The 15,481-nt window shown below is 46.8% G+C and overlaps 1 protein-coding gene across 1 annotated transcript in view; it reads left to right on the plus strand.

Annotated features, from left to right (window-relative positions):
• Positions 1–10,246, plus strand: part of LOC120847348 (potassium voltage-gated channel subfamily H member 2) — a 220,480-nt gene extending 210,234 nt beyond the window's left edge. The window contains exon 2 of the mRNA XM_040219058.3: positions 9,969–10,246. Within this exon, the coding sequence (XP_040074992.3) occupies positions 9,969–10,246 (278 nt within the window). The remainder of the gene's footprint in view (positions 1–9,968) is intronic.
• The last annotated feature ends 5,235 nt before the right edge of the window (positions 10,247–15,481 follow it).

A 15,481-nucleotide genomic window follows, 5' to 3' on the forward strand; every position in this document is an offset into this window, starting at 1 on the left:
ATATAGCTAGATGCAACAAGCCCTTCAGGACGGATTGACTATAGTTGTAGATGAAATCTCTGGTCTAGGCCTTACACTCTCCTTCTCTAAAACAGCTGCCCTTCAATATCATCGAACGGCTAGGGCATCGATCAACAGAATCTACACAATTAACGGAACAGACGTAGCACGTGTCAGGACGTACTCCTACCTGGAATTTCTTCCGGATGGCTGCATCTCCTGGAAGCCTGCAGTCAAGACAACACTAATCAGATGTCGCCGTCACTTCATTGCCATTCGAATGATCATGGGCAGCAGGTGGGGAACGCCTCAGGTCATGAACAATCGTTCCTTCTTTTTTTTATTCTTCCTTTCCCTTTCTGATCCCTTTTCATCCCATTCTTGCCTCTCTTTTCTCTCCTTTCATCCCCTTTTCTTTCCCGGAACTAACTCGCCCCCATCAAAGGAGTGGCCAACATGCTCCGGCTTTCTTCTACCGTCATCACTTACTACTACTACTCAGACAGAGCTGATCTGAACTTTGATTTATTACCTCGGACCGCGTGAGCCCGTATTCGCGACTCCAGCGATCTGTAGGGGACGCCACTATCGGACAGTTATGGCGGTCTAAAACGGGTCGTGCCGTGCCGTGTGCCAGTTCAACGTGCAAAGCTCGGGTTTCAGCAGGCCAGCATCGGACTCACAATGGTCTGCTCCGATTTTTATTCACAACGTTTCGAACCTGCTTCGATGTGCTGGCGAAAGCGAGCTTCGGAGGTTCGACCTTATTCGGGGAAGCGATGGAAGGACTGCGGTGATGGGGAACGTTGATAAACTCACAATATCTGGTTCACGCGGTAGCACAGGTTGCGTTCAGAGCTACATGGGTGACACGCTGGTATGGGGTGGGCGTCAGCAACCGAGCGCCGCTGTTGGTTTGACGTCATAGTACGTGAGGCCAATGGCCTGGCGCCGCGTGGAGGGATCGATGCGTCAACACTCTCCATCTCTCTCCTCCACGTGCGAGGGTAGGAACGGCGTATTAATACAATAATGTAGCAGGCGCGGAGGCATCTTACGGTCATATTTTATGCGTGGCGGCATGCGTGTCATGTCAATTAATTCTATCTTTCAGCTGGGTCAAGGGGATACAGAGCTTTATCGATTGACAAATTGCTTCGCTACAGGGGCGGCGGGGGCGGAATTAAGGAAAAAGACGACCGCCCCCCTGACAAATACATCTGCCCCTGCTTCGCTACGTGTCGCGTCGTATATCATTCCGATAGAAAGTGCTGTTCATTAACACCCAATCAAGTGATATTGCACCTTAACTGGAATGTACGGAATGACTCGGCAGGGCGACTGTGTGTTGCACAATCGGATAGGCGGCCGTTCCCTGCTTCTCACCCTCACGTCTCTTCCGCTTTGTAGCATCGCCTTCTCCGGAGTTGTAAAGAAATAAGCGGTGGCTTGGAATGCGCCGGCGCCGTGCCGGCCAAAGCTTTGTGCTCGCGCCCAGAGATGCCAGAGACAATTTGATCTTCATAAAGACACGAAAGTCAATGGGCGGACCGCCAGGTAAGACGTCGTCACCATCACAGAAAAGCAGCCGGGAAGAGAAAGAGAGCGGCGTGTCAAGACGCGTGCCTAAAAGCAGTCTTGTACACGTCACTAAAAAAAGGTATTTGGTAATAATTACAATTACTAGTGATTTCAAAATACTAAATTAGATTAGTTGATTACTTGAGAAGAAAAGTAGTTGACCGTTACTCGAAGAAATAACCACTAACATTTCGATTATTTCTGCATTTGAAAAGCAGGTTTTTTCTGCAGGTCGGGGGGGGGGGGGGGGGGGGGGGGGGAATTTTCGTATTGTCCGTTACTGGGTTAGAGTCACCGAATTATAAACTACTTTGTTATAGGATTCCTTGCTAGTAATCTTGTACAAAGGGCGCCATAGAAACGGGAAGGGAGAATAGTAACGGTTAGTAGTACCTCGGGAAATAACCAGATTACTCTTGTGATTACTTCCTGATAAATATAACTATATGATTACAAAATTACTCCAAAAGGTAAATGATTACGAGTAATGTGATTAGATGTAATGAGTACCGTTCAAGTCTGCCTGAAAGTAAACCGTACACGTGTGAGTGGCATCTGATAATGTGCTAATAGAAAGATAATTGAACTAACTAATTATGAAGAAAGAATAAGTAAACAGGCAAGCTAGTTGACGTTACACATTTTTGAAAAAAAGAAAATACCGGAGACAACGGACGAAGTCCCCTCCTTCATCCGTCCTCTCCGTATTTTTTTTATTATTTTTTTTTATTTAAGTTTGTGTAATTAGAGTTTTGGGGACGGAAGGCAATGAGAGCGTGGTGGAGGTCGGCCATGGGAAGGAAACGCCCTGCCCTTCTCATCCTCATTTTTTCCCCTATAAGAAATGTACTTAGTTGGCTTCAATACTGCCAAGGGCATGAGTGCGCCTTCGTGGCTTTTCAGAATGTTTTTTTTGTGTACGAGCACTCGAGCATCGAAAGTGGTTTCGAAAACTCCGTGCTCGCGCCAGGGCCTTTGGTAGCAGTGAAGCCAACTTGTGAGGTAGAGATCGATTTATGAGCCTGATCGTGCTCAGTTCATTCAAATTTAGGTACTAAGGTGTGGTGAAGACGTGTGTGATGTACCACCACCGTCTTTTTTTATTTACCTTTTCTTCGTGGTCTTCATCGAGCCTGTGCCAGCTGGCACATTCCAACTTCAAATCGTATATAGAATGGTCGCCCATAAAAACCTCTCTAGTGCTGCACGTCTCGTCCTTTTATATTTGGGTATAACTTCGATATGAGGACATCCACTACGAGAACCAGGCACAACGAGCGCCGTGTCGGTCAGCGTCGTACTCGACGTGCCTTCGGCACGCGGCCGTCGAACGCCTGGTCGAAAAAACGAGCGAGGGCCAGTGCAAACACAAACAGCCGCTCGCGAGCCCCCTCTGGCAGGACGGGGGCTTGCCCGAGCTTATAATTCCTCGAGTTTCTATTTCCGGCACCGATGGAGAGCGGACTCCGTAGCTCCGCTCCCCCCCTCGTCCTCCTCTCGAAACCATCGAGGAGGCCCACACGGTCCATTCGGCGACTCGAAGACGAAGAACACCTGCACGGCCAATGCTGGCTGCCAGGGCTGGGCTGGAGTCGCAGCCAGCTCCGGAGGGCTTGGGAACGAACCGTCGCTGCTACGGAGACGATCTCGAGAACTAGTTCACCCGTTTGACCACAAGGACAGGCGAAGGATGACCTCGGACGAGACGAGGCGATGATGGTTCCACGTTGTGACAGCTGGCTGAAGAGACGAAGTGGTGCAGTTTGATTCGCCGCGCTCATGACCCGTCCTTTGAACGTCGAGCTGGCCGGGCCTCGCTGATGAATTCTTGTTCCGATGAACTGGACGGCGTCGATGGCCGCGGCTGTGGCTCCGCGTGCTCGTTGAGGTGCTCCTGGTGGGATTCACTTCGGAGGTGGGGGTGCGTCGGAGGTGGGTCTTGTGTGCGGAAGCGGAGGGCGGCTTTGGGCACGTTCGGTCTGTGTCCAGGCGGTGTCCGCATGGTCCCGCGCCGACTTCCTCTGTGGCGACGTCGTGCTCTTGCGCGGCGTCGAAGGCACGTCACGCTGGTACGACTTGTGTCCTCGTCATGGGCTGAAGGTGAGCCCCTTGGTTGTTTTGGAGCATCGATTAAATGCTTCTTCGTCTATGAATCTGAAAAAAAAAAAAGGCAACGTCAAGTAATGTTCGCCAACAAAGTTGGCGTCGCTTAGCCTTTCTGTATACGTCATTGTCTCTCCTATCTTACAGCTCAACGTAGAACGGTGTGACATGAAATTACAAATCTTAAGTAATCCCATGCTGGAACCAGCTTTGTACTCTCCCATGGTTCATACCTATCATGCAGTTTGCTCCGTCCTGTGGCTATGCGTATCGTTATTCCGTGAATGCTTCAATTTCTCGACTTTTCTGTCGAGTCTGCATGTGAAATGAGATAACTCGGAGTTTTATTGGTTTGCCACACGAGCTCCTCGCTTACCTTGTATAGTCAGTTTTAGTTTACCTTCGTTCTCAGTCATGTGGGTTTCATATCTTGTATGCGGAACGAACAAATAATGAGACATTTCGACGGGGGGTATGCGAGAAAATATAGGTGAGGCAAAACAGAATGTGCGACAATCACGCATTTTTTGTGAAGACCTTCCAGCGGCGTGGAGAGTTCAAAATGATGTTTTAACGCATACCAGAAGCGACGACTTTCCAGATGGCTGCGCCCTTCTTGAAAAGGCGTATAGTGCATTTATTCCGTCGAACAATCTCAGAAAGCATCGATTCTAACCTGGATTTCGCTTTTCTCGGCTGCGTTTCTGTGTCTGTGTCTAGATCCATATCACAATGCTCCTGCGCTATAAGGAGCTGTTCTACAAGTGGCTGAAGTTTATTGCCACACATATTTCACTTGGCGCAGATATATATTTATGTCCTTCGTCGCTCGTGTATCCGGCGCGTATGCTTTTCCCGTTTATTTTGTCTCGTGGCTGTCATAAATTTGATGCTAACCGTGTAGAGATCATAGTTTAGATAAACAAGCAGCTGTCAAATGAAGACGATCTTGTGGAAAGCCGGTGATCTAGTTGCCACATAGTTGTAGGGGCGCGCTTTCTTTTCGTAGATAGCGTCGAATGTTCGCTTATGACGGAGTCCCCCACGTGGCCAACAGTTGGTTAACCTGTCTCGAAGACAGTTCACAAACACTTTGTTGGTCATCCTGGGGTGCTTGACTGTCGCCATCCAGGAGCACAGGGTTTGTCAGTAAGTGGCATCGACGGAGTGTGACCCAGTGGCGTTTTGTAAGTTAGTTCATTTCACTCGTGTAGTTTATTCATATCTGGAACGCGTTTGCCTACAGCTAGTGCCATAAGAGCTCCCAAGCCGCGCGGGTTAGAGCGCGTACAGCGTTGAAAATTGCATTGGCGAGGAAACTCTAACCGCTCTAAATTACAGTCTCTCCGCACGCGATGACTTTAGGCCTGTCAGCTTTAGGTGCTTCTCCATCGCAATAACGAGTTGGCTGTCGTTTCTTTTTGTTTATATTGTGCTGTATGCTTCGCAATATGCTTAGACCATTTTTAACTACCCATAGCCAACCTCTAGGTTTCTACTCTTTAGAATTAAACAGTTAGTGACCGGATAAAACGAGGCGAAAAAAATAAACAAAACAGGAAAGCCGCGTTATGGCTGCGCCCTGCATGAAGGGATGTCCGGAGGCGTCTAACGCTTTGGGAAATTAACGTTCCACGGTCATTGTCTGGCCCCACAAGTCAATACCGTCCGGCTTCGCGGAATAGCTGGGGGCACATGGCGCCAGCTTACTCTTACCGTGCTGTAGGCGCGCGGAAAAGTTTCTAATTATGGCCACTTCATGTTTCGAAACATCGTGGCTTCGGTGCAATGATCGAGTTGTTTGGACGAGAAACCCTCGCTGGACGGCCTTGGTCGGACATTGCAGACAGCCCGAAAGTTTTAAAGATTAAAACCTCGGTTAACTCTCCGCTGCTATTTGGTATTTTATGCGTGTTATGGGGTCTCGCGTTTTTCTCTCGTTTTTGTTTTGTTATCATCATCTGCATAATACCGTTGACTCTGTTTGTGTTGCTGAGGGGCAAAATATAAAGTGATAACTGTTATGAAGTTTCTCGATGGAGCTGGGTGCAGTTACAAACATGAAGCATCGTTCCAGTGCCTACACAGGCCGAGAATGCCACACTGTGTTTTTTCTCGCGCCACCAAAGCGTGTCTTAAATGGCATCATCGTCACAATTATATTTAAGAACAACGGGATAAGTCTGAACTTGAGGATACTGAAAAAGCTGTTGGATAATCTGAAAAGAATATTTGGAGGAGAGTTCGTTGTGAAAAATGGCCTAATAAATTGCCCCCCTCCCCTCCCCGAACCAATAACACAAGAACAGCAACAAAAATACCTGACATCTCTTTAATTTTTATATGAACATGAAGCTGAATGTTTGCCGCTGTAACGTCACACTGAAGTGATCATTGTGAAACGCACTTCAGCAACGGCGATCTGAGAAACTAATTCAGCATGCTTTTTTTTTTTTCAAGGCCTTTTTTTAATACAGTTGCCACACAAAAACTTCAGCGTCATATCCATCTAAGGACATTATGTGATCGAATAATCAGCGTGCGCCACTCCTGACTCATGAAAGCGGACGCACGGTGCTACCTGGCAGGATGACAAGCTGATTGGCAAGTCTCATAATGGCATTCAATAAAAATAGCATTAAAGGGACGGTGCAACGATTTTTGGACCTTTAGCAGTTTATTATGGGAATTAGTCTGCGTCACGTATAGAATAAAGAACAGAAAAAATGTTTTTCGCGTGCTTTAATTCTTTTCCTTTTTTTTTTGTAAAAGAAATGAAACAAATTTATGCTTGAGTTACCTCTTAACTCTCACACCATCCTTCGAGTCACGTCAGGGGGGGTACTACATGGTTTCCCTTTAGGTCCTGTTTTCAAAAGCACCCAAAACACCTCCCCGATTTATTGATTTATTTTACTTTTTAGGGGCGCAAGGTTAAATAACATATAGAAAGACTGTCCGAGTTAAACATGTTGTGGTATAGAGCAGGGGTGGTCAGAGGGACATGGGGCTCAAGCCGCAGAAAAAACTAGAAACGTTCACAGAGCCGCGAGGGGAAAAAAAAAGGGGGGGGGGGGGCTTTTTTTTAACATAAAACGATATGCAGGGAAGAGTTATATCCAAAGGGGACATGTATAATTGTCGACTACAACAAATGACGCCAGTTAGCAGAGCGTTTTTCCAACATCCAAGCAAAGAGGAATGCATGGTTCGCTAGCCAGCTACTGCTCCAGACGCCCGTTATGCGTATACAGTCCAAAAATATTTTTATAACAATAAGGAAACAGTGTCACTGGACACATCTATTGTTACAAAGCAGACCAGCTGTATGTACCGTCGGGTTCGAATGAAATGTGAACAGTGACGGAACTTGGAGCCCACTACCGGCGCGGCGCAGCTTTCCAGTTCTGGTTGTGCTTGGCGAGGTTCAAACACATCGGATAAACCACGTCAAGCGAAACCCAAGCTTGGAAGCTGCGCCGGTAGTGGACTCCAAGTTCCGCCACTGTTCGCATTTCATTCGAACCCGATGGTACGTAATGCAGTACAAAACTGCCAAGACTGTCAACTTTTTTTTTTCTTTTTTAATTCTATAACTTTTTTCGTCTTGGGGACACTGAAGGGGAAGGGGGGGCAGCTCACCATGGAGCCTTGAGATGCGCTTTAATTCGCGAAAATCCGCATGCGGCTCGCGAGCCGCATTTTATACTATTCACTGGCGGCCATAGCTGTGTGCGCGACTGCTGAGCACGTGCTGACGGCGAGCTTCCGCAGTTCTTTTACAACGCGCATTCCGCACCATCGAGATTGCCGGTCTTAGCAGCCTATTGATGTGAGCTCGTTCTGTGCATGCGCTCTAAATATCGCCCCCAAATATGGCGTCCAGTGAATACCCCCTAAAGAGGATATGTCGCGAAATTTGAGATATTCATGATTGCTTCCTAATTTTCTTCCTTTCAAATGTTTCGTCTGTTTCATTTTTTTTTTTTTTTTTTTTTGCGGTTAGATATATTTTTGAGCACGAAGCACACAGATTGGACGGTACTTCAGTAGTGAACATTTTTATATCCTCAAGAGTAACTAGTACCCACGACGATGTTCGCACCGTCCAGAAACAACAAGCAAACATAGGTCATCTGTGCAACATCACCGCGATATAACGCAAATTAGATTTTGTTTTAACACTGTGTTTGCCACGATAATGAAGGAAGAAGACAATGCTGTTGTTATTTTTTCTCGTCATTTTCATAACGATGTTGTTTTATTGTTAATTTTGGATTCTGGTTTTCTTGCCTGCTCAATAATGAACAGTGTCTGGGCCGCATCTGACAGAGCTGATCTGTCCTTTGATTTAATACCTCGAAACGTAGCCCGTATTCGCGACTCCAGCAACCTTTAGGGGTCGCCACTATCGGACAGTTATGGCGGTCTAAAACGGGTCGTGCCATGCCATGTGCCAGCTCAACGCGCAGCGCTCGGGTTTCAGCAGGCAAGCATTGTGCGCACCCCAGTGGTTTGCCCCGGTTTCTCTTCAATACGTCCTAAAACGTTTGGCAATATGTAAAAAAAAAAGAATTACGTTTAACGTAAGACAATTCTCTGAGGCTCGACCCTTTTCGGAGAAGTGATGGAAAGACTGCCTATAACTGTGCTTCAATAATGCTGATGAACATTGGCAAAAGCAGAATGTCGTTTTCACGTGGTGCCCTATAGGCTGAGTTCAGGGCGACCTGGGCAACGCGTTGATACGACAGTAACGACCGAGTTCCATCACTGTTCCATCACGCCAAACCGCCAAAAGCATATAATCGCACAAAAGCCACAACAAGAGACGAGCAGAAATCGCGGAAGGGCCTGTTCCGGTCAGTTCAGTGTTTTACCGCTAGGTGCCGTTCGTTTTGCTGGAGTCGCGAGAATAGACCAACGCGCAATTTACAAACGAGCCCCCAAGAGGTGTGGGCTCCGCGAGTGCGCGAAGACCGGAGCCGCGTGAAGAGAAGCGTCCGCGGCATGCGCCCTGCAGGCGCCCTGACAATGGCAACCCCACCACAGCGGCGTCACTTCAAGGCCGCGTGTTGGTGTAGGGACCCACACGCGGCGCTGGCGTCACACCACTGCGGTGGCGCTGCTGTTGGCAGGGCGCAGGCGCAGACGCTCCACTTGACGCGGTTCCTGCGCACGCGCACTGCCCACACCTCGTGCTGAAACTGCGCGTTTGCCCACACCTGGTGCAGGGCTTATATGGAAACAGCCCGTTGGCCTCGAGATCGTCTGCTCCTTCCTTGCTCACATCGTGCGTTTCTTTACCCGCCGAATGCAGCCACGTGCTTTTTGTTTTCTCGCGACCTCAGGCAATGACGGTGCGTGCTTGACTGCCTCATCATCGCACGCTCCATGCGCGTTCTCTATATGTTGCCCATTGATTGGCGTGCCCCTTCCCTCGTTCTCATCTAGGCCAGCTTTCTTGGACACTTCGTGGCACAAAACTTTTCCCACGAAATGTCGAGATTTTTATTTACTTGCGTGCTATGATACCCAGGAAATTACAGTCCAAGAGAATATTACAATCTTTTCGAAAGAAAAGCAGAACGTTAAAAATTTGGGAATATAATCCATAAAACTCGATGCGAAAAAAAAATATATATAGAGAGAGAGACAGAGTGAGAGAGCCACGGTGTAGAATTTATACGCGTCCGAAGGTTTAATTACTTCTTACTGACATTTTATGACTGTCGTAAACCTTGCGATGATCGCTGTGGTTCACTTGAAATTATAATTTTAGTCCATGCGTTGACGTTCCAGAAGGTTGGGGACGTGCACCAGCGACGCATTTGGCAAAACTTAAGTTTCGTTCTCGCACTTGCGTCTTCTTACGACCGATTGCGCTACGATTTTTTATGATGTCTTGCTGCGAGAGAACACGCTGGTGCCATCTATCGTGTAGTCGTCGAACACTCTGGATTTACGTATAGTTTCTATTATCTCGCGTATCATTACTTACTATTGGCTCAAAAAAGAAAAAAAAAAACGGTTGACGGTGTTGTAAACAACAATGTCTCCTAGATGGCACGTACATTTTTTTTTTCGCAAATACTGCACAACCTTCGCTCTGGTGAAATGCAGTTTCAGAGCCACCTCAAAGATGGTGCCACCGTGCCAGTCTGTTTTCTCGTCGTAAGAGATCGCAAGGAGTCGTAATGCTGTCGGTCGTCAGCAGTCGCAAGTGTGTGAATCAGCCTTTACTTGCCGTGTAAACAAAACCGTTTCTTTTTGTGTCATTACAGACCGTCGATTCCTGGTGGCCAACGCGCTGGTGGACTCCCTGCCCATCATCTACTGCAACGACGGCTTCTGCGAGCTGGTGGGCTGGACCCGAGCCGAGCTCATGCAGCGCTCGTGCGTCTGTGAGTTTCTGCACGGGCCCCTGACGGACCCGGACGCCGTGGCCACCTTCAGGGACGCCCTGGCCTCCATGGTCGAAAGGCAGACCGAGCTGCTCTACTACCGCAAGGACGGTACGTTTCGCTGGTCTGGAGACCATTCCGCTCTTCACACACCCTAAAGTTTCGACGCGGCACAAACAGATACACTCTAGAAATCTGGAATCTATGTTTTGCACCCTAAAAGGTTATCTTAAGCACCTCCTAAAACGGTTCTTTGAGAAAAACCTATAAGGGGTTCTTTTAAGGTCATTTTCTAAATGTGAAAGGGTTCTTCATCGCCTAGTTGCCTTTCTCGTTCTTTCTTTCTCTTTCTTTTTTCACGAGCGGAAGAACTTGCTGTGTCAAAGCTTTTTTCAAGAGCGGATATTTTTACAGTGCGGTAAAGCGGTGTGCTGCTTGCTACATCGGGAAGTGAGGAAAGAGGGAGCTTGGCCAACATTCAAAATGGCTGATGCCAGAAGCCTTTCTGTTAGAGCGTGCATAGACGATTTCACAGCTCACAAAAGTAACAGCCCATCGTTCGATAAAACCATTCAGAAGCATGTGGTTGCACTTTGGCAAACAGGAAAAGCTCGTGCTTCAAAGGTGCCCTGAGGAGGTATCTGAGATCGCCCAAATATGCAGATAACTTTCTCTGCTGGCTCTAAGTATACCAGATATCTCTAAATCATGACGGTACGTGGCCGATTTTTCTATTAAAAAGAAAAGCAGTAGAAGATACCAACACACCGAGGCCATCTTGGGCGATGGGAGGGGCATGTGTCTAAACCAGGACCACTGTCAGCCAGTAGCAAGCGAAGGATCGTCGCACCTCTTGCCGGTGGAACCGCGGAGTGATCCTGTGCGCGTAAACAAGAGACCGATCTCACCAAGCCTTCCACGCATGCGTGACGCCGCCATAACTGTAGTTCGCAGGGGGCAGACGCCAGTTCACGCCACAGCTCATGCTGCCTCGTGGTCTGCTCGCGCAAACCTCCAGCAGGGTTGTCGTGCGTGCAGAAAGACTACAGCTCCCACAATGCATATCGGCAGCGGTGGCGTACTCAAACTAGCTGGTGAGATCGGTCTATTGGCTTTCTCTTTCCCTCGAAGTCTCCATTTACAATTAACGTCGAGACGCACACACAGCAGAGTGATATCTCGAATGCGCGCGGCTCGTTGCCTAGTTACGACGTGCGCGATCGAAAGCGTCGCTGTGGTCGGCCTTCCACGATTGGCCGAGTGCTGGCTAAGCCGTCAGCAAAAGATTTTCTCACCAACGGAAATAAGAGTAATATAGGAACTTCAATTTTGACGGTGTTAGCAGTGTTGGTCTCAGAGCGCAATGATTTTAAGCTTCCACCATTCTCAATACAATCACCATCGAACTTCTTTTCGCAAGGCAATGACACCACGAGACAGAACCATAGGAGGGCGCCACCAAAACATCTCGCCTAGAGTGCCTTCATACACACGCGCGCTTTCTAATCTCGCCATCTCTCCGCTAATCTAGCCCAGACAACGGTCCAACCCAGGGAGCGCGTGCTCGAAGCTTGACGACCGGACACATCACTACCGCAAAAAAAAAAAAAAAAGACAAAAAAACAAACAAACACAGTGCGCTCTTTTTGAGACGAATTTTGCAGTATTATGTTCCCTCTCCACGAAAAAGTAACATTTTTCGACTACTCTTGTTTACTTTTATCATCTACAAAGCATACATATCTTGTAAAAATAGCATTTGCAATCTCAACAAAATGTCGCTTTTTCATAGGTTACATGTCGTCCTGGCTGGCGGAACAATGCCGCTCTTATGGCCGGAGAAAACCTTGGTGTGTTCGACCTTTGATTGTTTTTCTTGTTTGTTTCTTAACTGGGAAGTTACCCGCGCATCGTTATAATTTATGGATTTCTAAGAAGCTTAGTGTCCGCGGAGTGAGCTATCGTCATGTTTAGGCGGTCTTAAAAACCTCCTCAAGACACATTTTAGCAACCTCAAATATAGACAATAAAAAACTCTTTTTTTTTTTTTTTATAAAAGAGGGTGTAGACAATTTGACTGTTTACAAAAAGTGACAGTCTACAGCGTTCGATAAAACAGTTCATTTCACGAACACGTACTTGCCAAATCGTCAAAAAACTGTGCTTCATGCATTAACGTTTAAAATGGCTGCTACTAGCTTCTTGGAGGAAAGGTTGTATAGACAATCGCGCTGCCTAAAAAAAGTAAGGTTCCAGCGTCCGATGAAAACATCTCTGCAATATCTGCTTGCCACATCGTCAAAGAAAACACTCTCGCGCTTGACTCGCCAACATTCAGAATGACTGCTGCCAGGGGCCTTTGTGTAAAAGGTTGTATGGACCATTCGACATTCCACTGTTTACAGAAAGGCGTTCGATGAAAACTCTTCAGCAGCATGAGCTGGCCACTTCGGCAAGTAAAAAATAAGAGCCCGCGCCACACGCAGCAAGATCCAGAACGGTTGCTGCCAAAAGCCCTAATGTTAAAATGTACAAAAGTATATACACATTTTAACAGAGAAATAGAGACCATTTCACTGTTTACAAAAAGGAACAATTCAGCGTTCGATAAAAACAGCCCATTGGCATGGGCTTCCCACTTCGGCAAGCAAGGAAAGCTTGCTCCTGACGCACCCACCCACATCCAGAATGGCTGTTGCTAAAAGCATTTTTATAAAAGGGTGGGTGGCCATTCCACTGTTAACAAAAAAGTAACAAAGCAGCATTCGAAAACGTTACATCAGCGTGTGCTTGCCACTTCGGTAAGCAAGAAAGGCTCGCGCCTGATGAACCCTCACCCAGAATGGCTGCTACCAGAATCCCTTTTGCATAAGAGTGTATAGGGAATTTTTCTCTTTGCAAAAAAGTAAGAGTCCATCATTTGAAAATGACAGACCAGCAGCATGTGCCTGCCGCTTTGACAGGCAAGAAAACTCGTGCCAAACGCACCGACCTCCACAATGGCCTCTGCGAGAAAGCGTTTTTTGAAAGCCTGTAGAAGCCATTCCTCTGTTTACTGATTAACGGCCCGACATTCGGTAATACAGTACAGCCGCATGTGCTTGCCACTTCGACAAACAAGGAGAACTTGTGCCCAAAAAGCATCAACATCCAAAAAAACCGCTGCAAGATTTTTTTTTTTTGTTTTTGTATTGTGTTTGAACATTTTTTGTTGTTCACGAAGAGTAACTGGCCAGCGTCTGATAAAACAGTTCAGCAGCATGTGCTTTCCACTTCATCAAACAAGAGAAAGGTCGCGCCTGATGCACTAGGATCTGTAAGGGCTGCTGCCACCTTTTTGGGGGGAAAGAATGCATAGACCATTTTACTGTTTACCAACAAGTAAAACATCAGCGTTCTATAAAAACAGTTTAGCAGCATTTGCGTGCCACTTCGGCAAAAGAGAAAATATCGTGCCTGCAGTAACAGCATAGAGAATTGCTGCTGACACCTTTTTTTGGGAAAGGGTACATAAACCGACCTTTCCACTGCTCACCAAAAGTGACAGTTCAACATCAAGTGCTTGCCACTTCAGCAAACACGAAAAGTTAGTGCCTGAAGCACCAACATCCCCAATGGCTGCCGCCAGTTTTTTGGCGGGTAAGGATTATAGACCACTCCACCGTTAAAAAAAAACAAAAAAAAAACAATGCAGCGTTTGATAAAAACACTTGGGAAGCATATATGTGCTTGCCACTTGGGAAAGCAAGAAGTTCGTGCCTGGAGCACCAACATCCATAATGGCTGCTGTCTGCTGTTTGGAAAACTGTCCGTAGACCATTTCACTGTTTACAGAAAGTAGCAGTCCAATGACTGTCCAGCGTTCGATAAAAAAAAACAGTTCAGTAGCATGTGCTTAGCACTTCGGCAAACAAGAAAAGTCTTAAAGAAAAAGAAAAAGGAGGCTTATGTAGGCGACGACGTCAATGTCGTCCGCTGTGTGTCTCCTCTTTCTATTTGTTTTAAAGCCACCAACACGCTCAAATAGTACAAGAAAACTTCAGGCCTGAAGCACAAATATCTAGAATGGCTACTGCCATCTTTTTGTTTTATCTTCGGAAAGAGCGTAAAACTATTTCACTCTTCAATCATCTTTTCTTTCTTTTTTTTTTTTTTTTTTTTTGAAGTGAAAAACTTTTTTTACTTTTTGCGAAAAATACCAGTCTAACATTCGATAGAAGAAGTGGGGCAGCATGTGTTTGCCATTTCGGAAAGCAAGAAAAGCTCGCGCCAGAAGCATCAACATCCGAAATGGATACCACTAGAAGCCCTTTTGTCCGAATGCACATCACGTGGATTTGAACAGCGGTCCAAACACAGCATGAGAAACGTTTTCTGGCAGTCTGTAAGTTTGGAGACAGGAAAGGACGTGAAATAAAATTGCGGCCGTTCAACAGCCAGTAAATTAGCCGTGAGGCGTTCGTGTCACGTGTGTATCTCTGCTTGGTTGAGTGTTGGTGCATTCAACCTTGAACAGGATGTCTACACTAAGTCGTCATTTGCTCGACTTGGCAACTTAGCTGCGTGCGGTGATGGTAAGGACTGGACGAAGATCGGTTTGTATCAAATAGCGCGCATCATTCTTCAACACTGCAGTGTTGTCGATTTCCCCAGCACTGTTAAGGCTATGACTGACGCAGTGCTATTCGACTCGAATCTATATTTGCCCAGCCCTACGTTACTACAAACGTGACTATATTTTAACACGCTGCTATGCTACGCTCCCGAAGTAAATTATGTCGCATTAAAATATTTACGGTGCTGTAGTGTAGCGCAATTAGAGGTGTTCGAATGCCGGTTCGAATCGAATAGCTCTGCGTCATTCATAAACTTCACCTTGAAAGAGAAAGCCACTAAAACCAGTATTCTTAAGTGTCGAAGCTAAGGATGACACTGCGCTCGCAGCTTCATCCCTAGCTTTAACTTTGTTAAGAAAACCGGTTGTTGTGACTTTCCCTTCGACTGCAAAGGTTTTGAATGACGCAGAGCTATTCGAATCGAACTGGTATTCGCACACCTGTAAGTGCTAGTGATCCGAACCAAATACCAAAGGTTCAGAGATTGCTTTTATTTGATTCGAAATTTATAAGTAAGGGTCTTCAAATAGCTATTTGAATCGAATAGTTTTTCATCGTTTATAGCGCTCAGAGGGCAAGGGCAAGCCATGACAAGCCGGCGTTCTTTGTATTTGTGAAGATATGGACGGCCGTGTGCTACTATTCGGTTCGAAGCAGTAATGGCCAACCCCTACACAGAGAGCAAGTGTTCCAAAAAGCGTCTTTGGCGTATCGAAACACAGTGAGGAGCAGGACAATCAAAGGGCAACCTAAAGATCGCCCATGGAAACGCGCGAT

This window comes from Ixodes scapularis, unplaced genomic scaffold (assembly GCF_016920785.2).
Source record: "Ixodes scapularis isolate PalLabHiFi unplaced genomic scaffold, ASM1692078v2 PGA_scaffold5__190_contigs__length_132052651, whole genome shotgun sequence".
In the NCBI taxonomy this organism is placed as follows: domain Eukaryota; kingdom Metazoa; phylum Arthropoda; class Arachnida; order Ixodida; family Ixodidae; genus Ixodes; species Ixodes scapularis.